Source organism: Triplophysa rosa, linkage group LG4, assembly GCF_024868665.1.
Source record: "Triplophysa rosa linkage group LG4, Trosa_1v2, whole genome shotgun sequence".
NCBI lineage: Eukaryota > Metazoa > Chordata > Actinopteri > Cypriniformes > Nemacheilidae > Triplophysa > Triplophysa rosa.
This window is the reverse complement of record NC_079893.1, coordinates 22,685,350-22,703,810: the sequence shown is the minus strand read 5'-3', so window position 1 is coordinate 22,703,810 and position 18,461 is coordinate 22,685,350. Positions and strand designations below refer to the sequence as shown.

The following is an 18,461-nucleotide window of genomic DNA, read 5'->3' as shown; positions in this document are numbered from 1 at the left end:
ATTGAACTCAATATTCAATTCAATTCAATTGAGCTCTTTTCAAATCAAAACCTAATTTCAATTCCTGTCAGCTCAGCGTTGCTTGATGAGCACGATTGCCTCCCTTCAGCCATTCGCTGCTGACACAAGACAGTCCATGGCGGCGGTTCTAACAGCCTCCACCTCCAACAAAGATGTCTACTTAAAGAGCCGTGCTGCTGCTTACAGTCCCGAGGCCTTCATGATTGCAGTGGCTGCTTAATAACACTGGGATTGGTTTAACGGTATGGGAGAGTGCGGCCCATTGGCTGATTGATTCCCTCCTTGTAAATCCAATGCATTTTAAACAGGCCGTTTGCTAAAGCACTGCTTCCCCGAGCAACGCCTGACATTTTCATGAGACCATCTTGGTAGATAAGACAGCTCGATATTAAACGCACTCACAAAATGTTGTGGCATGGCAAGGGGGTGCGTATTCCACCAAAGCGTTCACGCATTAATGCACACGCTGTTCTATGCAAAAGCAGTCTAAACAAAAGTAAACAGATGGTTTTAGGGACATCTGTACTCTGTGCTGCATTATGACATTCAGCCAACTATTCAAGGACGGAAACTTATATGGAAGTGTGTATAGCGTGTGTGTGTGTGCGTTTTAAACCTACATGCCATCCTGCCGTGTAATGGTGTACCCGTGGTCTGGGTAGTGCATAAAGGACACGTTGACTCCAATCAGGGGTGTACCATCTGCAGTAAGCACCTGCCCTCTGATAATGGACACCAGGCTGCAAAACAAACACACAGAGTTGTTAAGAAAACACACACATACACACTCTATTAATATGATTTATAGCATGACTGAACATGGATTCACCAAGCTTTCACTGCAGTGTTAAAATGTCTAATCCACTGTAAATAACTCGCAAGCACACAGTCTCTTTCTTTTACACACACTCACCCCATGCTTATTTATGTGCCTCTTTTGCCCCCGTCTCTACAGACAGTCATAATTCAAGCCCCTAAAGGCTGCACTGGGATTCTTACAGTATGTCCTTAAATCCCAGTGCAGCTTTTTCTTAGAGGGACTTCATGAGGATCGATGTGACAAAAGCCAGTATGCGAGGGACTGGAACTGTTTTACATTCGTCATTTCCACCAGAAAGTTCCAGGGGAAACATAAACAACCATACAGTACATAATAGACCTATAAACCCTGCATTATCACTTTTTAATGACAGCTTAATGACAAAAATAGGACTGTCAATGTATTGTATTATTTAGTGAGAATAAATATTAAAAGCTCGTAGAGTGGGAATTTTTGTTTGAACAATTCAAGCAGGCAGTTTCGTGTTTTCGCGAATCTGCAGTAAGCCCACCCGCAGCTGAAACTACAACTAGCACAGAATGAGTGAGACGTTATTCACCCAGTACTTGCTTTCCAAAATAGGTGGATGGAATGGAAAGAAATGACACGGGAGTCTTAACTAAACAGTTGAACTACTTGCTCATAGGGTGAGTTGCTGAAAAGCAGCAATACCCAAATACATCTGTCCAAATATATTACGACATGTACTAGGGGTGTCACCGATATTAAAACCATGCTTATTGTGTAACAAATATCTTGTTAATTCTAGACATACAGTATGATAATATTGTTAATAATTGAACACCTGTTTAGCATTTTGCCTTAGAACAACAAAGGTTACAAACTCTCTTTCTCTGATCCGTACACTCAAATTTTAAGTGCGATTTGTTGACCAAAAAGGAGAAAATACAAAACAAACAAATTAAAGATGTAGTTGACTGACAGCATTATTTGTTCATAAAAACATCGAAATGGATATTATGATACATTTTTTTGTTATGGTAAATTATTTTGGCTATGGTAGCCGTGAAGTTATGAAAATCTGACCCATTATGTGGTAAATATACTCGTAAAAAAATGTAAAGTTACAGTAAAAACGAAGAACAACATTTTGTACGTAAAATTATGCTTTTCATGTTTTGTAAATTTGCAGCCTTTTTCTGTAAATTGACAGTTTTTCACCACATGCCAGATGGGATGCCAGAAAATGTTTCTTTTACAGTCTTTTTCTGTTATTTTCAAAAATGTATGTTTTACATTATACGTAGAGCATCTATACAGCAAAAATAACAGCAAAAATTCTGTAAAATTACAGTGCAATTCAAAATCAATAAAATGAATTTTCAATAAAATGAAAGTAATTTAATTTATAAATCAAATCACAGCCCTAAATAAAACATAACATCAATGGAACAAGGATCAGTGTCTGAACTGTTTTGTCTAGAATGTGCAGAAAAGATCTACTCCAGCTGTTAATCGATGGCAGGAAGGCAGAGTCACTTCACCGCAGTGCTGAGGACACCTCGGTGCACTTATTGGCTGATTTTCCAGGTCATTACTGCTTTTCTGGGGGGCTAATCAGCAAAGCAGCAGTGAATCACAGTGTGCCGTCCCCCTCGCTTTGAGCCAGAATGGAGGAAGTGGGGAAATGACCCGCGGGTCACACGCGCAGGTAAACAAACCATAAATAAGCTGCCTGATGTGACCATAACTCAGGAATCCCATTCGCTTTGTGTGAGCTAATAAAACAATAGTGTCCACTGTCAACCGTGACCGTGTTCTAAAAGCACGCTGTAATTCACCCTATTTAGGGCTGTATTTCTCTCTCTTTTGCCCCTAACATCACACAACTACTCGCTCTGCATGTTTTCCACTTGCTCTCATCGCACCATGACGACAAAACTCCTGAGCTACACTATAATGGTCAATGGATTTTATATTGTTGGTGGATTGGAAGGTTGAGCTCATCTCATTAGACCGGCCTCGTTTTTAGGAACATACCCAGCTTCTCTCTCTCACTGCTGGTTCCTGAGAATAACATTGGTGATGTTGCCATTACAAGGATTATAGCTGGATCCAGGTGGACTTCAACCAAAGGTGTTTGGGGTTATAGGGTTTATTGCTAAGAGGTCACACAGATGCGCTTCCCTCTGATGTTTCTCTGAACGGCTGACCCTCTCAATGCTCCAGTTGTGTCTTGTCCAAACCTCGCTGCTTAAAACACTTTCCATTTTGCCAACAAGTAGCATGCAGAAGCTTAAGCTGCTTAAAATGCCCCTTAGTGCTAGAAAAGATGGAGCAAAATGAAAACAAGAGATTTTCGTGTATGCACAGAAAAGAGAGTTGGCAGGTTCTGCAGCTCACTTTTTAGGCCCTGTGGACTTTACGAAAACAGACTTCTTTTTCGTGCTGAAGCTAATCTTATAGCTAGCATTTTATCTATCCTACAACTTGAAGAGTTCATTTGGCAAAAACAAATAATTCTGTATTTTAAAAATGTTCAAAAATCAAGTTTTTTTGTCGATTCCAAGTAGTCTCAATCAAATTGCAGTTGGGTTGTTTTGATTAAATAATAATAACTAAAAAATAAAAATCACAATAAAAACATTATATCGTAATAAAAACATGATTTTTGAACATTATTATAAAACAGAGTTATCCGTTTTTTTGAGGAAACTCTTCCCTTTTACGCTTGATTTTTGTTTTCCTTGACAAACCACAACTGATTGAAAATAACACAAAAAATATTCCGTGACCTTGACTTTTCTTTGTTTTCCTTACATGTCATATATTTAAATTTATATAAAAAACAACAACAATACATTTGTTGATTATGACAGACATGGCTAATTATCAAAATGATTATAAAAGAAATAATTTAGCACAGTAAATGATTATAATGCTCATTCAATAGAAAAAAATGTAGGATTAATCTAATTGTGGGCATTTTAATATTTTAAGATGGACAGTCTGGCATAAGGGTAATACAACAAATAAAAAGCTTTTGAAAAATAGAAAACAGGCACTGGAAAAATGTTCCAATCGACTTTAATGTAACCTTAATGTAATAAAACGTTGAAATAAGTTAGCTGTAATAAAAATGAACCCCTGCGGCATAAAAATGGCACAAGTACATACCCATATACAGTGTGTACCAGATACTTAACAGCAGAAAACTGAAAAGCTGGCATTTTCGCTCTGATGGCATGTTGTTTACAACGTTTATACTGCAAATCAATATGTAGTTACCCTCAGGAACAGGGGAGCAACTGTTTTTAGTGGGACTTTTAGTTGAAACTTTTTGGACCTAGAAGGCAAAGGGGTGGTGATGCATCGGTATTCGCATTAAGTGCTTTTCTTTAGACAGCCAAAAGAAATATTTTCCCTGCGTCTTTTCAATGCTATTACTCCTTCAACACCCTTAAAACCAAAAACAGCGCAAGACAAAGACTTACCAGCTCAACTTAATGAATGCAAAAACCAGAGACTGTAATGTTTATTTAGACATTCATATAACTTAAATGGAGATTATTTTATCATGAACTGGGAGGATGAGGGAGTCTGTCGCACATGGTTTGTGTTACATTCAATGAGTGCACAAACTCTCCAGCCAAAATGACCGATATTCAGCACAGATGTGCCCCGTGTGGGTTTGTGCATTTATTTTTAAATCACATTAGTCTACACCTCCCCTTATCTGATTATTTGTCTTTGTTTTGCACAAAGGTACTTAAAGGTTTAATGTCCCCGCATACGGGGCACCGGCATCAGGCCTATTAAACCCTTTGTTGTGCCTAATCGTGTTATGACTCACAGTTGCCAAGCAATTTTTGAGAGTAATCAAGCTAACTTCAATGTAATTTCCATGTTAACCGAACATGTGCGTTGAGTTATGCATAGAAGACAGGGGAAGAGATAAACAAACCAATCATTAATGCATTATTATCACATATCATTCAAATAGAAATGTGACTTCGAGCATATGCACTGTAGCCGAAGATCAGTCGGCCTGCTGTGCATTTTGATTCCAGATTCGAAGCTTGGCTTCCACACATATTGGCTTACAGAGTCTCCGAATAGTGGTCAGCCACAACAAGAAGGAAATTACATTAAAAGCACGAAAAGGAAGTTTCACAAAGAAGGCGCCGGGCGCATATTTGACAGAGCGAGCGGAATAAGAAAGGCGGAGCGGAGACATAAATGCAGCTGACCATGACAACTGAGAAATGATTATATCCATTCAAGCAATCAGAGAGAAGATGCTCTGGACAAACCTACGCTGTGGATGTGACAACTTAATTAATAGCGTTGCTTATTCAAATGGGCTATTATCAGATCCAACGTCTCTTTCCAATAACTGTAATGGCGCTCTCGCATACACAATGCGCATCGAGGAGCATAATTTGTAAATTATACTTTAATGCAACTCCAGAGATCTTTCTCTCTTTAACTGGGGTCACAGTTCTTGTGAAGTTCTGTCAGCACATCTGTTTCCATGGCAACTCTATAAAGTCTTTAAGAGAGCTGTTCTCTAGTCAATTCTAGAGTCATTTTTTTAAATGGTGGTCACCGCATATGGTCACTTGTGAAGTGGAAACTGGATGATTATAACAAAGTGGTAATATTCCGTATGCTTGCGTCTGACTTTGGGTCAGCAAAATATAGTAGAATTATAGTATTCTGTCATATTTTAAATACCTTAACATTGAACAATATTTACCTCGCATACAGTTTAAGGCAAAAATTACATAAGATTTTGAAGAATTGCAAAAATTTAATTTCATGTTGGATTTTATAATGTTTAAAAATGTTTTTATAATATATTCTCTGACAGCAAGTCTTCTTTAACTCTCAATAAAAAGATTACACAAATGATAGCATTGAAAGAAATAATGAGACACATGCAACCCATTAAATTTGTCGAGAGCTACTTATCAGTATTTTGCGATCCAATTTTCCAGCTCAAAAACAAGCTACACTCCTCAATGTTTTCTTTCAGGTCTACATTGCTCAGTGCAGTCTCACCTCCGGTTGAAGGGGTTGTCTCCGTTAATGACGTGCGTGCTCTCTGGGCCGATAAGGAAGCTGATTCGCTGATAGAATGACTGGGCTGCTTGCTGTGGGTTGACTGGTTGGTTCTGGCTGATAATGTCGATGGGATCAGGAGAGCCACGGCAGAAGGGTTGAGCTTGACACGAGCTCTGCAGGCAGCAGTCAGGATCCATGCAGTCCACCAGACCATCTGCACACAACCACACACACCCGTAACTTAAAAAAAGCACATAAAAAATATATGAGGTGCTATGTGTTAAAGAGTCTTGCACTATATCCTGAGTCCTGTCTTACAGATCATGTCACACCATACACAGCATATGAATAATACAGAGAAAGGCAGTATGTGTTGCGTGATGTAAGAAGTTTGTAAACTAGTCTACACGAGGATGGACTTGTTATTTAGTAAAACATAAAAACTGTTAACATTCTGTTTTCGTCCGTTTTGGGCCATTGTTTTATGCCGTGACATTACACAGTTGTTATAAATAGTCCTTTGTTCTGTCTTGCATAAAAAACATTTTCTACATTATCCTAGTATTTTTATTTTCTTTAAATACAAACCATTTTTACCAAAGCAAAAATAACAGATATATACTGTTACTGTGACATAAAATTACCTATGTGATTTTTTGTTTATACCTACACTGTAAAATATAGATTTTTACGGAATTTTACAGTATTTTTAAAATGCGGTAAGAAATCTCAAATTACAAACAGACTGCATTTTTTTGTCGCCCCAGCTGGTTTTTACAGTGTATACGGTAAGCTTTCGGTCATATCACCCATCCCTATAAATAAATAAGTCAAATGTTTCTACATCCGTGCGTCACACAGCTTTCCCCATTTCTTTTTATTTCTCTCACCTTAAGGGTCAAACGACACGAGAGCAATATCCTCTCTCACGCCCCTTCTTTATTCACACTGTCAAGACTTTCTCTCTTCCCTCTATCAGTAAAACACCTGGTTGCTTTGTGTGGAAATGCGATCCGATCTCCCGCAGGTAAGTGCCATAAACCTCTGCCATCCGTCTCGGCTAGTTTATAAAAAGCCCCGTGTACATCTGGCACTCGGTCACGGGGGGGCTGTAAAAGAACACATGTGCAAACACGCGCCGTACAAACACACGTTTTTGTTGCGCTAATCAGTGGGAGACCGGTTCTACGGCACCCCGAGCTGACACGGCCCTGGTGCGATAGAGACAGAGCATCTGACTGTTTGTTTTGCCTTACGAGCGTCCCGGCACCCCCTGCCAAAAGCATAGCGCAACTTCATGTGAGATCTGGATCGCTCATAACTCTCACACTGCTTTAAATCCGGTCTTTTATTGCCAAAGTCAACACATACATGAAAAGGTTCCTCCGCAGAGAGAGTGGAATTTGTTAACATAGCTTTTCCAGGTCAAACTACACAGAGGTCACGTAATGAGATCTTCGGACACGTATATGTATTTAAGGCGAAAGGTATTTATCTTTGCGTTTAGAAAAGACAAGTAGCCAAACAGTGTTGGTTACATTCTCATCTTTTTGCGGTACCTCAAAGGAACAGCTATTCCAAGAAACTCAAAGACATGTGAAATACCTGGCACTATTACTGTACAACTTGGAGTACATCATAACCATACTGTATATTTTCCTTTCCGCTTTGGAAAAACTTCAAAGCCTTTTGTCAAGCTTCCAGAGGACTGTAAATCCTTCAGACTTATGATGTTACAGACAGCCTTATCTCCTTACCTGAAAAATAACCTCCTCAAATACTTTGGAAGTAAGCTGTGTTTAAATGTTCGGGCCGCTCCGTGCCTCACTGGAGGGGATTTCTAGGCATTTGTGTGGAAAAAAAACTCTTACCGGATCCCGAGATCTAAGAGACTGTTGACATCTGGATTTAAGATCTGTTTTAAGTGATCAAGTTACAAGGTGACAGCACTAAATATAGGTGTAAACAGGGTCCAAATGGCATTGTAGCCATTTAACCAACATGATTAAAGGGATAGTACTCCACCCAAAAATGAAAATCCCCACCCCAAGCTATTACAAATCTGTATAAATTTCTTAGTTCTGTTGAACACAAAGAAAGATATATTGGAAAAATGTTAGCAACTGACATTTCTTGGCCACCATTGACTACCATAGTAGGAAACATTAAAATGGTAGTCAAAGGTCCCTAGAACTGTTTGTTTTCCTAAATTCTCCAAAATATCTAATTTTGTGTTCAACAGAACAAAACTATGTTCTATATGGTAGTCAACGATGTTCCAGAAATGTCAGTTGCTAACATTTTTCCAAATACCCTTCTTTGAGTAAATCAGAACAAATAAATGTATACCGTTATGGAACAACTTGAGGGTGAGTAAATGATGACAGAATTGTTATATTTGGTTGGAGTATCCCTTTAAGGCTGAAAAACAGACATAAATACAGATAAAAAGACTAAAATAGCTGAAAATTCAACATGAAACATCATGTCGTTAGATTAAAATTAAAGTATATTTGTGAAAAAGGTCTTTAGGAGGTCTCACCTCACAACTAATGGCAGACCTCAATATGAGGTGAATATGAGACGAGAATCTCACATGCACTGTAACAGTTTCACATTCAAGTATACATTGTCATTTGGTTGAGGAGTTAATGTAAGCAACAAGAGATGCTGTGTTATTCATGAACAAGAGGTAAAACATCCAGATCCAGACAGTAAACATGATGGGAGATGAGAGAGGAAATAAGAGAGCATTCTGTGTTTTGATTGGTCCACGTTGTGTCAATACTTTGCTTGTCTTTGGTCTTAGGTTCATGAACAAATTAAACTCATCTCCTTAGTAATGTGCTACATTCTGATGGGCGTGAGAAGGAAAAACACTACAGAGAGTGAGAAACAGCGATATCCCATCCACAAAAAATCCTCATGCACAATAAAAAGACAAAAAATTGAAACAAAAAGAATCTCAATCCATTTGTATGGACCGTTCAACCTGATCTCACAGGAATTCGTAACTATTTTATGGGTGGCTAATTCATATGAATTTGTAAGTTGTGAATTGTACAAAAACGAAAGATTATTAGAAAAAAGCAATACTGAAGCCCCACCCCTAAACCTAACATCACTGGCGCGAGAGCAAATCGTACTAAAATGTACACATGAGATTGTACGAATTCATACGAATTAGCCAAAATAAGCCACCTCGTAAAATAGTTACATTTTTGTTGTGAGATTGTGTTGGTCCATCTCTAAAGAAACTGGCTCAACCAATGGATTGAGTTAGGGCGGGGTCACCTGTTTTTACAGACAATTCCAGACTGGGGTTGTGTTTGTGCATACGAGAATAAGTGCCACATTCAAAATAAAATAAAACAAAATTACAAGATTAAAGTCGCAGCAATATAATATTAAAGTATATGTATTAAATATATTATATTAGTATATAAAATATTATTTATAATATGAAAATATTTTATTCTCAAACTATTTATTATCAAAATAATTTGACTTAAATTACATCATTTATGCTATTTTCTTTGCCGTTGCAAGTGGCAAGGAAGGACACACTACTAAACTTTAACTTCACTATTTCCTATGACTTTTACTGAGGGTGAAATTACAATGTCAAAACCTGACAGTTGTTTTCTAAGAACACATTTAACTGTATCCACCAGGGTTTTGTCCTCGACCTGATTATCATTGACAAATATTTATGTGATTTTCCATATGCATTTCCATATGCATTTCCTTTCGATGAACAGCATTTAAAATTCACATTTCAATATCCAGCCAGTCACTGGTGACCTCACCTCCTTCATTGTCCTTGCCGTCTGCGCAGAGCGTCTCCATGGCAACGTCACAGCCGGCCCCTCTCCAGCCTGGTTGGCAGACACAATGCCAACCATTCTGGTCCAGCGTGCAGCGGCCATTACTGTTGCACAGACCTGGGCATCCCTCTGCAGAGATAGACAAAGCCGTCATACACTAATAGGGACATGCATGTGTGTTCTTGGAAGTGATCGAGTATCGTATGTGTGTGTCTTATCATTATGTGGCTCTCTGAAAATTAACAATGTACTGATGTGGTTCAGTTGCCATTGCAAACTGTCATTCGTGAGGGTACAGTTTTTTCGACTTGTGACACAAAGAAATGAACGGTTATCCAAACAGATACACTGAGATTGTTGTGAATGAGAATACAGGTTTAAAGGCGGACACAGACTGACGCTGGATTTCGAACAGGCCTAGTGAGATGCAGAGAGGCTGTAGATTCACATGGATGTAACGGATGCTTCTCTCGACACGCAAAATCCAACCAACCAATTGAAAAGGCATACATTTATGGGAAAATTAAGGTGAGACCTGAAAGGAAAAAATAACCGATTCAAATAAAACCCCATAAAATGTATTTAAAGAAAATTAATTAAACGAAAGAAAATTGAATTTAGAACGAGAGCTCAAAGGAAGGCATATATAGTGGAAGTGAGGGAATGATACATCTATGCACAGCATCCATGTGAAGCTACTGCACACAGAGAATCCCAGTGGCATAAAGTATAGGGTGGACGTCTGAGCTGGCGGGAGAGAGTGTGCCTCCAGCGCTATACTTTCTGCACAGGTCACATTCCGCCGGACGGAATCAGAGGAAAGCGAGAGAGGCCAGGGCAGGGCGGGCGGGAGGGAAGGGCAGGAGGGGAGGATTGTGGTAGCAGCTAGGCTAACAAACACCAGGGATCAGGCCGCGGGATGCATGGAGACAGGACCCACAGGATTCCCAAACAAAACTCAAAGACCACAGGTGTGTGCGTGTATCAGTAATTAGGTGTGTGTGTTGTGGGTCTGTGTAACTTGGTCAAGACAAACGATGATGAATTTGGCAGATAAAAGACAACGATAAAAACAGTGCGGAGACTGAACATAGACACGCTGACAACGTGCTTCAAGACAAATAACAGGGAGGAAAAAGAGACACAGGGACAGGAGAGAAAGAAAGACAGACAGACAGACAGAAAGAAAGAAAGCTCAGAGAGACAGTGGGGTGATTGCTTGTGACAGTCTCCCTGGGGCTTTGGTATGCATTACCTTTAAATCCTATCCTCTCTCCTATTATGGGGCCGGGAGGGAGGAAAATTCAGGAAAGAAAATGAACAAAAAAAATCTGAGCACTTGAGTCCAAGTGAAGGACAATTCAGAACACGAAAAACACAAAGGAAAAGAGAGAAAGGAAGCTAATGACCATAAAGAGAAAGGAAAGAGGGGCTTTGAGAAGAAGGAAAGCGAGATGTTGAAAGAGGAGAGGGAGCTGTTTTGAGTTTGGACGACTCCGTCTGGAGGATTGCCACAGTGTGTATATAGTGTTGCTTAAGGCATGAATGCCATGTCTGTTTAGCATTGTATGAGTGAGAATATGAAAAGATAAAAGCCATATGAAATGTTCAAAGAGTGATAAAACATAATTAAACAAGTGTTCAAAGACACAGCTAACATATTGAGGTTTTCAGTAGACGTACCAAAACCACCCCTTAAGATAAGAAACCTCTGAAAGTTCTTGGCGGTCTGATGCGCCATATGCCTGCATGCGAGTCTGAAATCACACTTGGCTTAGCACTGATTTAGCCCTGTGAAATCATTTCCAAAAACACCTCAGTAACAGTAAACAAGAATACGCTAGCTTCTCTTCTCTTACATGCGTGTATTTTGCCAGCTCGTGGTTCATTATAAAACAAACACCGCTGCTCGTCATTTGCACGCATCTCCCAAAAATCAGGTTTTAATGAACTAGAATGTAACTCTGAGATGCTAAAGTGCAGATGTGGTGCCGCGGTGATTTAGTTGGGAGTGGGGTGGTTGTGCAAAACTTGGAATATTAGCCAAGGAGAGCGCCGAGGACATTGGATTGGATTTCTGACAGTCCCAAAAAAGAAGCCAATGAAGAATCACAATAATAGCAGAGGATAGGGAGAGAGAGAGAGAGAGAGAGAGAGAGAAGAGGTTATTAATGCGCCATAAAAATGTCATAAAGACCTCAATCCGGGACACAAGAGCTCAGGGGAAAGAAAGAGAGAGGAGGAAGAAAAAGACACAGTACCTTGGACATACGTCTCTGGGTGAGCTTTACAGGGAGCAAAGAGGAAGAAAAGAAAGAAAGAAAGACAGGATGTTAAAAAGTGGTGTTACAAACATAGTCACCCTGAAACACACAAAGAAAAACAGAGTCAAACCACTTCAGCCCCTGCTGGTAGATGCAGGAATTACATCATCTCGTACCAAAACGCATCTTTAATCGTCATGCACAGTAACACATTCAATAATTATTCACATGTCCTCCTCAGTATTCGCCGAGCGCTCCTAAATCGGTTTTCGACCACGTGACGCTATCACTCAAAATGCATGAGGTAAATAACACAGGTATCATGGGATTTACAGTATTGTCAGGATAGCGTACCGAACGGGGCCTTTGATGCTAATTGGAAATGATTGGCATGTGGCAGATGAATTCTGCTGTATGTGTGCTATTTCACGTTTCACACTGTCATCACATCAGATCTATTATCCTTGAGGCCCTCGGTGTGTGAGGGAAATACTATATGCCTCCGTATGAGAAAAAACAAAATAAAGACAAGTGTGTGTGTGCGTCTCTGTGCTATGCTGCGTGAGTAAGCTCTAAATCCTCCACATGTGTGTACATGAGAAATCATCCCCTTCCTGTGGCTAAACGAAATGGATTCTGACAAGGCTTATGGAGAAACCCCGTACAGCGTGTCATAATATTACATATGCCGAGTCACCTTTTAATTTGAGCATGAACAGCGCAGTTCGGACGTAATAAATGCTTTATAGCTTAAGAAACCTATATGAACAGAGGGTGGGTGTGTGTGAGATTGATAGAGAGGTTGTGTGTGCGTGTGAGAGAGAGAGCAACGCATGCTGATTAAATTCCTTGGGTGTCTTGTTTCCACACACTCAAGGTTGTGTCTCGGAAATCTGGAGCAGTCGTTTTCAACTTGCATTGTTTCAGAACCCACATTTTAAATGGCAACCCAACATGATACAGAAATCCTTCAAATCAAACATTAAAATATTTTATTATTACATCATACACTGTTTTAATGATTTGTAGCGATGTGTTCAGACCCCATGGCTTTCTTTTGAAAAACTCAACAGGTTGCTGGTTAGCACTAGCATGTTCTCCAGCATGGCCTGCTAGTGTGCTGATGTCCCCATCGGGCGTTTTAATTAGCTTAACCAGCAGGATTTCTTCACTTAACTAACTTAATAAGTACATGCTGGCTGGCCAGCTTCACCAATTACAGTCTGCACGGCTGTAAGGGTTCACAAACTAGACCGACAAAAACCCCGTAATTATCAGTCTGGAACAGCACAGAACTTCACTAAGCACTAAGTTTATGTTTTTAACAGGGTTGTCGGGAACCGCGGTCTGCACAAACCATGCTTGTCCTTGCTGCAGTTGGGCAATTTCAGGGTTATGGATGTGACATTTTGCGTTATGGATGTGACATATCGACTCTGCGAAAATGTATTTGTTAACAATATATAGAACCATCTTTTCATATTTTACTAAACCCCTGTCGATGGAGTCTAAACATCAGAAAAATATCAGTCTAAACAAGAGTTTTCTATTTTCAAAAGGGAAATAAAAATGCGTTATGGACGTGACAAAAAAGGACAATGTTTCTGAAAGACTACATACTTTGGAGGATTTCTGTGAATTAAAACGCACAAACCAGAAGAAATAATACCCAACAAATGGAGAAGGGAAGACTCTTTATAGACCTCAAAATAGTTACTCTATTTTAATATTCATATGCCCATTTATGGGGAATATGTCCCATAATGGAAGTGACAATTCTGAAAGTGACACTTACCTTACTATGGAAAATCATTTTAAAAATGCTTAAAAACTTTAAGAGAGACCTCACATGGGTATTTAAAGCCTCAAATGTTGACATCGGTTCTATCAGTATGGTGAAAACCTTTGGTAAAAACGATATTTTTTCATGCTAAGGTTAACATTTGCATGGAATTACCCAGCTGCACCTGTATTTATTGTAATCTGAATCATGTTTCGTTTTACATTGCGTAGTTCTGTTTGTGATTTTCAGGAGGATTGGATGTCACGCAACCTGTCCATGTTGGCATCTGCTTGAATTGGCTAGCGGCTAGCAAGTGACAGGCGAGTTTCGCCAAAACGCTGTAGAATTCGACGGCCGAAACAGACTCCCACGTAAACAACGAGAAAAAAGAAAGCGTCGTTTTATCTCTCTTGATAAACCTATTTATTTTGCTATTCCAGCTATCCCATATACACATCGGTGCATTTAGCATTGTATCCGTACAGAACCATTTAAGGGTCGCGATCCCTCAGTTAACAACCACCGATCCCGAGCGTAGACAGCTGTGGTAGATCGGGTGCGTATCTACCTAATTTTACACAGCGGGTTATAAAAACTCAAGCTAACACATGCTCTAAGCTGGAAAGTTGCCAGTAAGGGCAGCCAATTACTGCCTAATTACGACAAAGTTTCGTTCATTTACATTGACTGTCCTGAGGGGAAGATATACAGAGTTAGAGAGGAGATTGAACAGAGAGAGCGAAAGAAAAAAAAGGCAATCATCCCCTTATGGACATCAATGCTTCATTATTTACGTGCGCATTCAAAGAGCTCTGATTAAAGTGACATTAATCTGGAAACAATTATACAACACGTCCAAAGCGCTTCAATCACTGCTTCTCAAAAGTGAGGGAGAGAGCGCCTATATTAATTTCCATTATCCTAATTGTTATGCGCGGCCACATGGCGCTATACATGCCCCCACAGCTGAAGGTATAGCTGGTCTGACACAGGGGCCAAACATGTGTTTTAATCACGCTCGTGGGCATCCCACAGAACCAATCAAACGTTAGCAACGTGTCAGCCCTCCAACTACCCGCTACTGCAATGACAGCATGGCACACGATGCCACCTCCGTCAGTGGAGAACTGGCTCTTTTCCGTTTCTCTTTCACAGGCTGTTTGGATTAATGTGCTGTGAAAGGGCGTTTCATTAATTAGTGATTGAGATGATAAAGCGTGGAGAATGATTTGTAGATGTACAGTCCATGCCGCGTTGATGCTTTAACCCTCTATCTGACGTGATTCGATGTGAGGGAGAATTGAGGACGCTGAATGAGAATGAAGTTGAGCGTTTGCGTGTGATTGCACGCCTGCAGGGTGTGCTATTGATTTCTTTGTCTCCGCACGTGTGCGTGTGATAATAAATGAGAGGTTCTGAGGGACGGGCGTTAATGCCTGTTTGTGCATTAGTGTTGGTGAACTATAGATGTGTGTGTTAGTCTCTGCATTTGGTAAAAATGAAGAAAGTATAAAGACTAGACCACTTTAAGAAAATCGAAATGCTCAATAAGCTTTCTTCTAGGAAAGAACCTGTATGCTCATTAGCTGGACCAACCTGAAAAATATGTTGATTTTGCCTGATTAAAGATAAAAATCGTATAATAGAATTCTCCCAGATATTTGACACGTTATTAAACAGTATGGATCATTTTGGTCTTTTCCAAACTATACTTGCACGACCAGCTAATTGCTGCCAGGGGGCATCATCAAGACGACCGTAGAGCCAACAGATTTGCTCCAATAACTTTTCTTCATGTCTCTTCTCAGTTTTTCAGCGCGTGAGTTCGTCAATTTTGTAGGCACGTTTGTATGCGGCCATATCTGCTTATGCATATGCACAAGCGTATCCGCACACACAAAGCCGTTCCTGCGGGGTTGATTGATGTGTGTGCACAGCTTGCTGTAATCCATGCCTTTTCTCACAGTAAGAGTTGTGTGGCTGATGAATGATCTGGAAGGGCCCAAGGCCTAATGAAGCGTACAAGTCTTAATAAAAATCTCAAATGTCTGGCAGAGAAGCCTCTGACAAGCCCACTCCAGAAAAAAGCGCTTTTTTTCAAATCGTAAAGAGTCTTTAAGGAGCCATTACAAAAGAAATGCTCCAAAGAAAATGGGCTATGCTAGCATGGGTCCTTTTATGTTTCAGAACATGCTTTATATATTCACATTATGAAACAGGCCAACGTTGTGATTTATCGCGCTTCCAAACCTATTAAAGCAAACGCTTGAGGTCAGAGGACGTAGCGATGATTAGAAAAGTTACATCCAAGCAACAGGATTTTATTTAGGAAGTACAGCCAGAGTCACCTTACAGCAAGTCGGTTCACATGGCGGCCATCTTGTTACGGCTATTTTAAATGTAGGTGGTTAAAGTACAGCTTCTACTGAATGTACATGAATAGGTAAAGACAGAACACTCCAAAATCTGTTCATCAGTTGTGCATCTTTTTTTTTCTCGCGTGAAATATGAATTACTTCTGTGCATGTTTTCTTCTATCAATCTTTCTTGAGATTGCTTTCTTCATACAGTATACTGTCCATCATACTGTATATAGTCCATTCCTGTCAACATTTGGGTACCAAAATCCGGGACTACCCGTGATGGGGGGTTGTGATGTGGTTGCAGGGGTGTTGTGCAGGGCAAATAGGGCATGTTTTTATTGTTTTTTATTATTTATTTACATGGATGGAAGGATTTACCATGTTTGCATATTGCAGTTATTATTTACAAGAACTGCTTATGGTCACAGTACGAGAAACATTAGAAATAAACTCTATATTACCTGTTTTTATTCAGAGTTGTCTCCAGAACACAACACTCTTTTCATAACACGTTTAAAAAATGAAACAACAACAGCTAATAAGACGTACTTTAAAAACTACAAAAATATGACTTCTGCAGATCAAGCTGTAATGTAACGTTAGACTCTACTGCATCTACCTGTCAAAGCTCTGAAGGGAACGATCTGTCGTCTCCAGTGAGCGGACACAGACTGTGAGGAGCGAGCGTTAAATGGAAAACACGGGAGTGGAATCTGTGGACCTTTAGCGGTGTGAAGAGAACGTTTTTAGAGGGTGTGAGGGGGTAGCCGAAGTGTCTCTACTCCACTTCGGCTACCGTTCAGTTTCGCTTACCAAAGTGCGCTTCAGCCTGCGAGGGCAAATGGGCAGCGGCTCAGGCCACGGAGCCACCCTCCTGTTCACGCGAACACGTTCCGGTTCCCGTCAGTCCAGGTTTCAAAGGAGAAATAACTGAAATACGGGAGTTTTACGGGAGAAATAACAAAATGGGAGGGTGGCGGGAGATGGGTGTGAAAAACGGGAGACTCCTGGCGAAAACGGGAGTGTTGACAGGTATGATACAGTCCGTGGTGTAGTTCACTCCGATACATCTACTAAATGGAGCTTCTGTTATGCTGCACAAATGTAGATGGATACTAAACTTCAGTCTCTAACTGTAGCTAAACTCACCAGATGTAAATCGAATATAGCCAAGGAGTGTTGTCAACAGCTCATAACAACCCCTGAAATAACCTGCGATCTAAAAAAGAACATCAGCAAGAGAAAGCGCAGTTGGCTGAAAGTCTGTTTTTGGTGAGAAATATTTCACTCGTGCCCTCATTTTCTCTCTATTTTTTTCTCTCTCTCTCTCTCTCTTTAACTCCCTAATCATCTCCAAATGAATAAACATATCTGTGTCATACTAAGCTAAATCAAACAGTCATCTCTCTTAAAAATATGCTGCACCGTCTGGCTAAAATGTGCAGTACAGGTTTAATGCTCAGTTCTTTTATTTCGCTCATTTCTCACCCCGTTTATACGTGGTAGTAAAATTCGTCTGATTCAGTCGCAAGTGGACTGTGTTGAATACAAGTGTAAACAATCAGTGACTGCATCATCACTCAAACCCCAGTCTGAGGTTTTACACTTGGCCTGTTATGTTACGCTTGTGACAAAAATAATCACCTGAAAATTTGGAAAAGCCACCGACTTCAGAGAACATTGTCAGTACCGTGCATGCGGCGACACTGATAATTTGGATAAAAGCAGCCGCTAAATGAATGCAGACCGTGAGAGGCGTACATCTGGAGTTCATTTAATACAGGTTCCTGACAAAAATAACAATGAGCTTTCTGCTCAAAACTTAGATTTAAGAGCAACAGTGTTCTGACTTTATCGACATGCAGCAAAACACTGAAATGCGTGATTTATGCAGTCACGAAATCGGAGATGCTTCCTTTGACAAAATCCAATCGCAAGAAGTCACAGGAGCTCCGTGGTAGACGTCTTGTAATACTAGGTGTAAACAGGAATGTGTCTCGGCTGACTACTTGTGATCGAATGTTAATACCAAGTGTAAATAGGGCCAATGTGAACAGACTGTTGCTACGGCAGCAGTGAGCGTTTACATTTCTAACAACAATGACGTCACGAGCATTTCCCACTCTCAAGCATGTAAACAAGAAAACAGACACTCCATCAAGTAAACCAAATTGCAAAGCTAATGTGCTAACGCTGCCTAAATCGAAAGCGTCTAGTTTAGAAAACAATTAAACCCGCCATATCACGTCTTTTTTAACAGACTTTCCTCTTCAGCTTTCAACTTTTTTGATTGTAGGTAAGGCACTGCGGGTACATTTGTGCACCTCTGACGCCCGAATTAAAATTGAGCGGGTT

General features: G+C 40.1%; 1 protein-coding gene across 14 annotated transcripts in view; it reads right to left on the bottom strand.

Moving 5' to 3' along the window:
- The window catches only part of tenm3 (teneurin transmembrane protein 3), a 308,707-nt gene that overhangs the window by 40,401 nt on the left and 249,845 nt on the right, over window positions 1-18,461 (bottom strand). For 7 of the 14 annotated variants that reach the window (XM_057332728.1, XM_057332730.1, XM_057332727.1 and 4 more), the window contains 5 exons: window positions 11,958-11,981; window positions 10,952-10,972; window positions 9,679-9,825; window positions 5,867-6,083; window positions 642-761 (listed from right to left, as the gene is read on the bottom strand). In XM_057332728.1, the coding sequence (XP_057188711.1) occupies window positions 642-761; window positions 5,867-6,083; window positions 9,679-9,825; window positions 10,952-10,972; window positions 11,958-11,981 (529 nt within the window). The remainder of the gene's footprint in view (window positions 1-641; window positions 762-5,866; window positions 6,084-9,678; window positions 9,826-10,951; window positions 10,973-11,957; window positions 11,982-18,461) is intronic. The other 7 variants (XM_057332731.1, XM_057332732.1, XM_057332734.1 and 4 more) reach the window with 2 other exon arrangements.